This window comes from Rattus rattus, chromosome 6 (genome assembly GCF_011064425.1).
Source record: "Rattus rattus isolate New Zealand chromosome 6, Rrattus_CSIRO_v1, whole genome shotgun sequence".
NCBI classification, from domain to species: domain Eukaryota; kingdom Metazoa; phylum Chordata; class Mammalia; order Rodentia; family Muridae; genus Rattus; species Rattus rattus.
Window position 1 is genome coordinate 149101417 of NC_046159.1, and position 12183 is coordinate 149113599.

Sequence of the window (12183 nt, forward strand, 5' to 3'; positions counted from 1 at the left end):
AAAGCAAACAAGCACGCAAAGATGAAAGAAATCCTGTGTTTGCAAATAACAGTATTTATATGAAATAATATTTTATAAATGTCCTCTATTTTCATTATTCTGAGCGTACTCAAGAATACAATTGTCTCATACAAAATGATGTTCTGCTATAGTTTAAATCAAACTGGTTTGCTTTTTTTCCATTATCAAGTTGATAGAAAATATGATGGAAGATACCACTTGTCTTTTAAATATAATTGTTGAAAAAAAATTTTGCCATATATGACATGTCAGAATACACCTCTGTATTTTTTTCTCTATCAGTTTGACACAGCGTATTTCTCTGTGCATGGAAAAAAAATCCAAGAAGCAATAACTTTTCCCGAATGAAGAATAATATTAATTCAGGAAATCTGTATCCAATCCCTCTAATTTCAGCAGTCAGTTTGATTGATCTTAAATCTCTGAAGGAAAATACAAAAATAATTTTCAGCACCTCAGGCCATGAAAGACAGAAAAGAAGTTTTCACAGAATTATTTTTTATGGTTTGGGGGAAGTATACAAATGACGTAAAACATATTTGCTGTACTTTGCCAGTAACTTGAAAGTAAGTTGTTTACAGCGTGGAAAGGTCTAATTCGCTGTATCCCTCAGTCTTCGCTCATTGGATCAACTTTGTGATTTGTAGGCGAACATGGAGCAGTGCATACAGAAAGAGCCATTTGTAAAGCAACTGAGGGCTTACAATGGCATCTTCTAAAATTGGTGACTTAAAAGTTCCCTAAAGATCTGTGGGCTAAAGCTTTGCTCACCAGAGTTATGCAGCTAAAAGGAAGTGGGACACAAAGAAATGGAGCCAGTGCGAGAATTCAGGTTGTTGAAGATATGTTTCTAAAGAAAGTGGTGGAACCCTATTCCAGCCTCTTTCTCATCCTGCCTATGAGGTAAATAAGTGTCCCTACCATTTACCTGTCATGACATTACCTCAGGCCAGATGTAATAGAACCAACTGATCATGTACCAAAACCTCCAAATCTATAACCAAAATAAACCTTTCTTCTTTATGAGTTCATTATATCAAGTATTTGTTACAGTACAACAGAGATTACTAACTCATTTACATATGTCAGCGTTTAGTCTCTGTGACAGTCTGTCTCAGCTGACCTATTTGAAGATACAAATAGTTGTTTGGGCTCACAGTTTTAGGAGCTGTAGTTCATGTTTATTTGGTCCCATTGTTTCTGGGCCAAGAAAAAAAAAATGTTGAACAGCATGACATGAAGCACGCAGAAAACAATGTTCCAACTCAATGTGATCTGGAGACAGGGAGAGTTAACTGATCAGTGCCACACAATAGAGCAGCCTTAGATAGCATAAGTCTAACTGGGCCCAACATCCTAGAGCTTCTGCTCATCTCCAAACCTCCCCATCCATCAGTATTGTGTTGCCTGTGTGTCCTCTTTTTCATAATATTCTAATGTTACTATATAATTCCCCCTTCCTTTTCTTCTTTCTAACTCCTCACATGTACCTCCTTGCTCTCTCTCAAATTCAGGGCCCCATTTTTTTTAATTGCATAATGGACTCGAAACGAAGAATTCAGTTGAAGTTTCATTTGATTGATGTCAAGATTTGGTTTGATTGTCACATACACCTATTTTTAAATCTCTCATAAAATCCAAACTGTGTTTCCTGAGGCTCTCTGTGCATGTATATGAATATGGGCATATTAATGATGGGATATTATTTTTAGGGGTCTCCAAAGGCTTCATGATCTTGCATTGCAAACAGTAGCTTATTTTTACATGCTGTGTAATTGGTTCATCTGCCCCTTAGCAATCAGTCTTTCAGCTGATCAGAGACGACGAAGCTTTAGGATGAAAAATGCAAGCACCTCCGTGTTTTATTATATAAATGAGTTAAAAAGGAAAGCAAGAGGAGGTAAAAGGCTCCCAACCAGGAATAAAATCATGTATGAGACGCATGTGCTCAGAGAGGGTTTTGAATTGCCACTCTCCGCTCAAAGCCCATTCTTATATTTGTGGTCATTTTTATACAGATCACTAGTACTCACTTTGACCCAGTTAGCAGACTAACTGGTCACTAATGCAGTTAGTGTAAAACTACACCAGTGTCCTAACATTGAGTCTTTTTATGCCCCAACCTGCACCAATCCTTTGTAATGTCAATTACGATGGAAAGCTTCCTCTTGGGAAGTTAGCTAATACAGAAGCTCACCAGTATCTTAGGTAAGGAAGTCCTAGGACAGAATCACTCTGCTACGAATGTTTTACTAACCCATAGGTGAGTAAAAGGCCAAGATTAAAAGGGCCAATATATAGAGGATTTTGTGTAGCATTCTATAACAATTGCTTTCTAGAAAAACATTGGACCTAAATAAAATGTTTTTAATAGATATATACTGATCTATGATTTATAGAAGTATTTGGTATATTGCTGACTTTCATACAAAACTTGGTGATAAATTTGGTTTTTAGAATTTGATAGTTATTCTTAGTACTTTGGGTAGCTACTTATTTTCTTTTTCCATTTACTTGGTTTCTGGAAACAAACATGAATTATGTTTAATGGCTTTTCTTAATCTGAGTATTAGTTATATTTAATTTCTCACTTTATATATAATCTGTTCATTTTGGTGTATTAGTATAGTCATTTTATATCAAAATCAGAAGACTGAAACCTAACTCTTAGTTAAATGAAAAGAATTGAGTTTTTCTGCATAATCAATAAAGTACCCAGTGTTCTCCAACAAATTTTTTAAAGAATTATTGACAATTACAACAACAGAGACGGGTCTACAGACTGCTAAAAAAAAACTGGTATGTGTCCTATTTTATAGTCTAGGGTACTGTATTTGCAAAACAAATCTAGTGAATATAATTTTCTTCTTAATTATTGTGGATGGAACACTCTCTGTCAATTTATAATAATTACTGTATCATGCCTTGGCTCACAGGACCCTAAATATAACATTTATTCCAATTTCATTGTCTGCTTCTCTTATAATGTACTTATAACTCCACCAAAATTTCATATATCATCATTTTTTAAATTTCCTGCCTCTAACTGTTATTATGTTCACCTAAAGCACCTTTCCCTCTCTTTGCTTAGAAGGTTTTATAGTACTTGCTTCTCTGATAGTCTCTTTCTGTCCTTCAGAGAAAGGGAAGGAGAAGAAAGGGAGACAGGGATGGAGGGAAGGAAGGTGGGAGGGATGAGAGGAGGGAGAAGGGAAGAAAGGAAACCTCTATTCCTTCAGGAATGGTAAACACAAAAGCACAGATGTGAATAGAAGTACCCTCGGATGCTATAAGTATCCTGGTCGTTAAGAATGACCACAATGAAGGAGGAGGAGCAGTGGGAGGATGAGAAGGGCAAGGAGGAGGATGACGATGATGATGAGGAGAACAAGGAGGAAAGAAAGATATCAAAATGTATCACAACCTCCCAAATTGACACTAAATGTTTATTACAAAGATTGTCATCATTAACATAAATGGGCCAAATGGTTAACTATAAGAAAATGAAGAGAAAGACAAACCATTTCATGTTCTCAAACAGAACCATTCCGCTTATGACAAAGACCGCTACCCACTCTAAGGAACAAAAACAAGCAGACATGGAACGTGCAGTTTATGCTCTCACCACAGCAACTTTCTCCACCAACACCATTCCGCCCTGATGACCTTTCTTCACACCCTAGATAGAATTTGAAAATCCTGGGTTTCCAAACAAATGTTGATTTACTCAGAGTCCCCTAAACCTAGAATTTCTTTATTTGCTAAAATAAGACAGTATTTGAATTATATTCCATACTACAACAAGAAAAAGTGAAGGGAAGGAAAGGGTCCATTTGGCTTTCCACATCACAGTTCATCAATAAAGAAGTCAAGACAGGAACTGAAACAGGGCATGGTCCTGATGCAGAGGCCATGGAGGGGCACTGCTTGCTTACTGGCTTATTCCTCGTGGCTTGCTCACCCTGCTTTCTCATAGAATCCAGGACCAGCAGCCAGGAATGGCCCCACCCTCATCAGTCACTAAGGAAGACAATGCCTTACCTCTGGATCTTACAGAGGCATTTTCTCAGTTCAAGCTTTCTCCCTTCAGAAATTCTAGTTTGCGTGTCAAGCCGATGTAAGACTAGTCAGCCTAGTATATAAATTATTTTTCTAATATTCTAATGTATATTATGGGCTTAATATCAGGGAAGCTAGTAGTAGCTTAGAAAGAAATGAGCAATATTGAATCGCCACTTTCCTATTACTTTTAAATTTAAGTTTAGTGAGGTAAATCTCTTGTTTTAAAAAAAATGGCTTGTGTATTTAAAATCTCCTCTCCGTGTTCCTAAATTCAAACAATTATCCTTGCATTCCCCTCTTCATACTCTGTGTCATTAACATTGAGAAGAACCATCTGTGTTTTCCAAGAACAGTCTACATTTGCACATTTTAATCATGTGCCTTGGTTCTGATCCTAGTTTCATATAGAGAAGCAACTTTGGGGAGATGAAGACATAGCTCAGGGGTTAGGAGCATTTGTTTTTGTGGAGACCTTGGGTTTGGTTCCCAACACCAACAGGGCTTCAGACTACCGTCTGTAACTGCAGTTCCAGGGGATCAGCTGCTTTCTCTTGTCTTCTATGGCCACCAAATACGCACGTGGTGCATATACATACACGTAGGCAAAACACTTTTAAAAGGTAAAATGAATAAAACTAAAAGACTTTTTAAAAAGAAATATCTTTTCCATAGCTGTATATGTATGTCATTACTCATGTTTTCTCTGATCTTCCTCCCAATCTTCTTTGGTTTCTCTCTTTGGTTCCTTTCAACTACAAATGACTCTTCTGCTATGAGGCAGGAACTCTTCCGGGTGGGGAAGGTATGCACTTGGCTAGGCACACTGTTATGACCATCGCAGTGCTTTGATTTACAGCGAAAACACACAATTCCACACCAGCTAAGAGAGTCCCTCCTGAGGGGCAGTTCACTGTCTGGGGTGCATCCCGTCACTGTTGCCTCCACGAACACCATGGGCATTGGCTTTACTCTTTGGTGATATGACAGAAGGAAAGCAGAAGAACGAGCCTCATGTCCCTTAAATTAGAGAAGATTTATCCTTTAGAATTCATGGGGTACTTGTTACAGCCTGAAGCACATCTGTCAGCAATGGCACCATCCCAGATGCTTGTGCTCTGTACGATCAACGCAGCATCTAAATCATGAAAAAAATCCTGGAAGGGCTTTCTGAGTAGACAAAATAGCATGGATGAAGGCATGAAGGTGAGCAACAATCAATTATGGAGTAGTTACTAATTGTCAGGTAGTGATCTCAGTATGGGACATAAATTATCAAGTTAATCATCCTAACCTTACAGAGCACAGACACAGAGAGCCATGGCTGCAGATAGAGTGGTCAGGCTTGAGCCAAGTACTCAACAGCACTCAGGTGTGTGTGTGTGTATGTGTGTGTGTGTGTGTGTGTGTGTGTGTGTGTGTGCGCGCGCGTGTGTGTGTGTGTGCGCGCGCGTGTGTGTGTGTGTGCGTGCGTGTGTGTGTGCGCGCGTGTGTGTGCGCGTGTGTGTGTGTGTGTGCGTGTGTGTGCGTGTGTGTGTGCGTGTGTGTTGTGTGTAAAAGGCGTGCGTGTGTGCCGTGTGTGCGGCGTGCGTGCGTGTGTGTGCGTCGCGTCGTGTAATGCAGCGTGCGTGTGCGTGTGTGTGTGTGTGTGCGTGTGTGTGTGTGTGTGTGTGTGTGTGTGTGTGTGTGTGTGTGCGTGCGTGCGTGCGTGCGTGCGTGCGTGCGTGCGTGCGTGTGTGTGTGTGTGTGTGTGTACACGAGTGATTGAGGGACTATTAAAACCAGATTCTATAATTGAGAGTGTTTGGCTTGAATGGCACGGTGTCATCATTAATGAAGACAGCAAAAGATGGGCTCTGGAGGAGAATAAAAGCAACCTTAGAAATGCTAACTATGAGGTTATTAGAATATATTAAATGGGGAAAAGCCAATAAATTAAATCCCAGGACTATATGCCTGGGATAATATTGTGGGAGTCAGATGTAGCCTATACACACTGAGGAGGGGGAGGAGGAGGGAATGAGTTAAAAAGTGTCTGTAGAGTCAGAAGATGATGCCTACTGATGGGCATAGAACCCTGAGGAGAAAATGCTACATAGCAGATAGATGGGGGAAGGGAGTCCAGGAAGACCGGAAGCAGTACCAACATCGGAGGAAAACAGTATTTTATGTTGTAGAATTTAACACTTTCTGTTTGTCTTATAAGCTACCCTTCCCCTTCAAATGTTTGTAAGCAATGAGCATTTTACAGCTCTATTATCACTTGGTGGAATATGCATGTAGTGTTAATTACAAGCCCTAGAAGAACATGTCAACGTTTAAATATAATTTTATACAGGGCTTGTGCTTCATTGTATCCTCCCCTGAGTAAAAAGCAAATGTTTTCTCATGCTTCATATCCCCTGGTATTATTGATTTTTTTCATATTTTTTTAAAAAAATGTTATATTAACTTTGAGTTGAACACCATCTGTAATTTACTTCTGTCATCCTACCTTATCTCAAAATTTCTTACTTCATCACAGCTTCTAATATTTTGGAACCTCTAAAATATTTTTCTTAGGTGTAAAATTCGCCCTTCTGTGTTTAGAGTCATGTAATGGCTACTCGTGGGCCAAGGAATTGCGGGGCACAGAGCACATTTGATCACCTCATGAATCTTTTGCTACTTTTTACAGTCAGCTGTTCCACCTATTACATACCCTAAAGGAAGCACGTGAGATGCTATTCACGTGACACCAGGAATGGTATTGACACCGGAAGTGGATGTTGACACAGGAAATTTACTGCCAGCTCTCAGGGTTTCAAAATTTTAAACCTTTCAAGGATTTGCCGTCGTTTAATGTATTTGAAATCTGGCGATTCAATCCATGTTAATTCAGTCATCATTTCTTTTAGCCGATTCTTTCATGTCCACCGCCTCTTCCTGTAGCAAGTGCCTTCCGGCTTATGGAGAGTGAGAGTTGAGTGTAGAGACGGCACTGTGTAGCACTGAGTAACAGATGGGTGGAGATCTTCAAATTCCTAATAATTTGTCTTTTATTTTTAAAAGCGACTAGTTAGTTTCTCTGATCAGCCAGTCTCTATAACTTTGTCATACCCTTAAGAATCTCGGTTATCTGCTGATCTCTGTTTTTCTCTGTTTGTCTCTCTGTGTTTCTGTGTTTGTCTGTCTTTTTTTTTTCCCCACAAGGTGTGTTTTATTTTCATCAATCATACAAATAACTTTCTATAATATCCCAGGGCAAACCGGTGAAATTTGGCAGTCCGATTAGTGGGTGGGGGGGGACCCCTTCAGATACCCACCGGCCGGTGACATGGGCGTGGAGTGCCCGGGTTCACAGTGCAGCTTGTGGCTCGCGTCCATCTTGCAGGTGGCTCTTCCTCCACATCAAGAAGGGGTCTTGGAGATGAAGGGGTGGGGTGGGGAAACCTTCCTAGGCTTTTAGGAGATTTCACTCCTCTTTTCCTGTTCCATGGTTTCTTTGGTCGGCAGGGTGTTCTTCTCCTGGGTCTCTGATTTCTTCAGCTTGACCTTATGGAAGCTGGCGATTTCCCCCATGTCCCGCTTGTCTGCCATTTTCTTACAGCTCGTGGATTCTCGTTCCGAGCTCGTGCTCCAGGTACTCCCACTCGCGTTGCTGCAGCAAGAGAGCCTGTCTCTCTTTCTCTTCTCTGTACCTATGCCTCTGTGTGTGCCTCTGTCTCTCTGTCTCTCTATGTGTTTCTGTGTCTCTGTCTCTGTCTTTCTCTCTGTTTTCTCTCTCTCTCTCTCTCTCTCTCTCTCTCTCACACACACACACACACACACACACACACACACACACACACACACACCTCTATACAGATCTTGACTTTATTGTTACTATGCAGGTGGATGACAATAACAGTTTTGTTGTTGTTGTTGAAATTACTGTTAAGGGCATGTTTAAAAGTGTGGCATGAGATTTCTAAAACTAAGAGAAAAAATGCACGATAACATCTTATTTGTTCTTCCTCTATGGTTTCCAAGAGTTAATACGGAAACGGCTAGTGTATTCTACTAATTAAGACAGTTGATCCAAGACAGTAATGGAGCTTAAGATTCATGGACCCACATTTTCTGGGAACCTGAGAAAGAAGTCCTAGAAACATGTTCACCTACGTATAGGTTTTTATAACATTTGGGAAAGATACACTAACAGAAGCCTAACGAGACTGCTGTGGGCTTCCCCTCTCCCTTCCTCTCTCTCCAGATGGAGCGACCGTAGGAACGTGAACACTTCCGCCAAGGAGGAGTTAACCTTGAACGCTGTGTCTTAGACACAGACATTCCCTGGATCCTGTCTCTAATATGTGTCAATGCGCCTCATATTATCTCAACAACACCTCTGTTCTGGAATATTTATTTCATTGTTTGCCTAGAAAAAATGGTCATTAAGAAGCCAGTTGATAGATTGCACCGTTGATACACTTATTTAATATATCTTCTAGTCACAGGACATATACTTCTAAAGAAAAAGAAAGCTGGCCCACTTCACGCTCGCAATAATTGATTGTATTGATTTCTGTATGTAAGGCTGGCTTCTCATCTCATCCTTGGCATAGTGAGCTGAATGGTGCTAGAGGGGGAGGTATTCTCTGCTCATCTGAATGGCTGCCGTTTTTAACTGCCATGCCCTTGAATCTTTAAGTGTGATAGAAGATGGTCTAATAGCTAACTAGAAACAGATGCATTCCTATCAGCTTAATTAAGCTAATAAATATTAACCAGTGACAAATTAGTTTGTCCTAAAAGATAATAATTTTGCTATGAAAATGATTTCTTTTATAATCTTATGGCTATAATGGTAAGGATTGAATAGGACCATGAAATGCTCACCAAATGACTATTTTACCATCCAGAAATCTCCAAGAACGCATACTCTCTTTTTACAAATGGTGTGGTTAGGCCTTGCTCTGGTATTATTTATTCTGATTGTGAAACTCTCAGAAACCTAAACATCATTTTTAAACAAATAATATAGCATTTTTTGCATTCATATTCAGAGACTATGGGCATTTAGAGAACAGCACAAATAACAACTATAAAGTTGTCTAAAAGGAAATGAAAAGGTAAATATTATTTTAATAATGCATATGATTTTTCTTGGTTTTACACTTCCTATAAAGTTTCCAAAATGCCTACTTATATACGTGGTAAATTTGGTTAGACTACTACATTGAATTTTAGTTTTTCCTTATTGCTGGAATGTAAAAGAAACTATTTCATTGGATCAGCTTTATTTCCATCTGTTCCTTCTGTGCTGAGAAAATAGAAAACTAGCAAAATATAGCAGAGGTATCCATGTCCTCTGGCAGTAACAGATTTTTCTGTCAAAGAATGGCCTGTTTCCTGAAAGAATAAAATTTGACTAAATGTCAAAAGAAGCCTTTTTCCTTAAAACAACTTACTTTTTGCTTGACAAGAAATGATCGTTTAATTTCCTGTATTGTGAATGTGAATCCTCTTACCTCAATGAATTCATATTTCATTTGAGTCTGGCTGTGTCTACATGACACCAAGACAAATGAGATGTCCCAAAGATGGAAGCCATTTCTGCCATCACTGGACACAAACAACCCACGTGTTCCTGTGAGTATCTATAACTGATGATTTAGAGCTCACATTTCCAGGGAGGAAACATTATTTATTATTATTTATTATTATTATTATTATTTCCTAATAATGATGGTATACTAACAATATTGAGGGGTATCTTTTCTTACACTCATCAGATATAGCCAGTGTTGCAGAAGAAGAGATGTTCATTCCATTTTCTTTGGAAAGCACTGTATCAGACACATGTATCCTTGATATGGATTATAATCAGAACTCTATAATATTATTTGATTTAGTAGTGGTAAGCTATTCAAAGACAGCTGGCAAATGAGGGTGTTACTCTGATCGAACCTAGACAATGGCCTTGCATTGGAGATGACTAACAGATTAGAGTTAAAACGGGTGCCATTCCACCCTTTGTTTCTATGGATACTATCAGATGTTCTCCTTCAGAGCTCATGAAAGTAAAGACACTGGGAGAATCAGGGTTTAAGGTGTGCTTCTTGGCTGGCTGCTGAATCGCAGCTGATCTGGGCACATTCCTGCCTAATTCATCTTGTGACAGATGCCAGAAGTAGCAAGATAGCTGCTTGGCTTTAGTTTTGCCATCTGTTGTGAAACTAATTGGTCTTGCTGTTTTAATCAATGAACCAAAAGGATTCTAGAATTTTCTGGGTCTCAGGGGATTTGGACTCCACTCATCCAGACTTCATATTTATTTTAACAAACAAGAAAAAATATTTTTTTTACAAAGAATAATTACTTGCTCTGATTTATGTAAATGTAAAATGCTACAATAATAGTGTAGATTTAAAATATTTTACATGTACTGAAAATTTAACTCGGGAAATGATCATATTTCTGTGAAGTATTCTATTGTTTCTCAATACATCCTGGCCATATTTTCCCTCACTCTACTCTTCCAAGTCCCTCCCCCTCTATCTCTCCTGTCCTCCAGATTTGATCCTCCTCCATTTCCCTTCAGAAAAGATCAGGACTCTCAGGGATATCAGTTAAATACACCATAACAAGATGCATTAAGACTAGGTACAAACATATCAAGACTGGACAAGGCATCCCAGTAGGAGGAAAAGGGTCCCAATTGCAGGAGGAAGTATCAGAGAAACCCCAACTCCGACTGTTCAGAGTCCCCCAAGAACACCAAGCTAACAATCATATCATACATGCAGAGGACCTGGTGCAGACCCATGCAAGTCCCTGACTGCCATCTCAATCTCCATGGGCCCCCACAAGCCCTGTTCAGTTGGTGTCTGTGGGCTGTGTTCTGGTACACTCAACCAGTCTGGAGTTGCTATTCTGTATGTTCCACTTGATGCTAGGTTTACAACGTGGGTGAGGGGGAGTCCCAAGGTTCTTTGTCTCTTGTAGCCCCTGTATAGAAAAAAAAATGGATAAATAAAACTGGAACAAGTAAATGAAGAGTGCCAGGTGATAGAGTCAGGGGTATAATTGTAGATCAGTAGACTGGGTTACGACAGTGCTGAAACTGGCATTTCAAAAAGTAGTGAAAGAAAGGGAAATATATTGACGTGATGGGTGAGATGGACTGTATACAGCTACATCACAGAAAGAGAGAGAGACAGAGACAGAGACAGAGACAGACAGACAGACAGAGACAGAGACAGAGAGACAGAGAACAGAGAGAGAGAGATTGTTTCAAAGATAATAACTAGTGTTTCTTCAGATCAATTATGTTAAGACCTATGATTGTGACCCGTTGTGTTTTTCAAATTTCCCTGTTGACTCTCTTATTCAACCAGGGCTTAGAACCTTGGCTTTATATGCCTAGAAGTATTTAAAATACCTAAAAAATTCATTTATATAATTTTTATCAATTAGGATTCTAAGTCCTATAGACTTAGCTCAGTGAATGCTTGTTTGTTTATTAGTGTTTCGTTGCTTTTTTTTTTTCGAGATGGGGTTTTCTCTGTGTAACCCTGGTCTGTCTTGGCATTCACTCTGTAGACCAGTCTGGCCTCGAACTCAGAGGTCTGCCTGCCCCTGCCTTCTAAGTGCTGGGATTAAAGGAGTGAGCCACCACTGCTGAGCTTTCCATCATTCCTAACTAGCAAACTTACTTTTGTCTGATGACCAATAAGAGAAGAATTCATATCTTTAGTATTTTAGCTGCATATGATCAACCCAAACTACTTTCTCTCACGTCCCTTATGACTCTTCTGCTTAACATCTATCAGTCTTGGTGGTATTTATACCTTTCTCTTTTCTAGTGTTCATTTTATCCCAATTTTAACTAACGCACACACAAAAATATTTGAAACCTAAACGCCTGTTGCCATGGAGTGTTTTAGTTTGTGCTTTAATGGGAAATCTTTTGGTAGGTAGGCTTTCCTTTTAGATGCCTTGGAAGCCAGAGGTTGCCGGGGGAACTTGCTTTCCAGAAGACATCCTCTTTAATGGTGCTTTCCAATATCTGTGGTATAAATGCTCTAACTGCAAATGACTGGAAGTTGTTAATGCAACATTACTGTAGTCACACATCTT

The 12183-nt window shown here is 39.4% G+C and overlaps 2 protein-coding genes across 2 annotated transcripts in view; one reads left to right on the plus strand and one right to left on the minus strand.

Annotated features, from left to right (window-relative positions):
• The window catches only part of Magi2 (membrane associated guanylate kinase, WW and PDZ domain containing 2), a 1438642-nt gene that overhangs the window by 532822 nt on the left and 893637 nt on the right, over positions 1-12183 (plus strand).
• Positions 7408-7718, minus strand: LOC116904164 (thymosin beta-10-like). Its single transcript, XM_032907061.1, has one exon. The coding sequence runs from the start codon at positions 7657-7659 to the stop codon at positions 7525-7527; it is 135 nt and encodes a 44-aa protein (XP_032762952.1). The 5' UTR covers positions 7660-7718; the 3' UTR covers positions 7408-7524.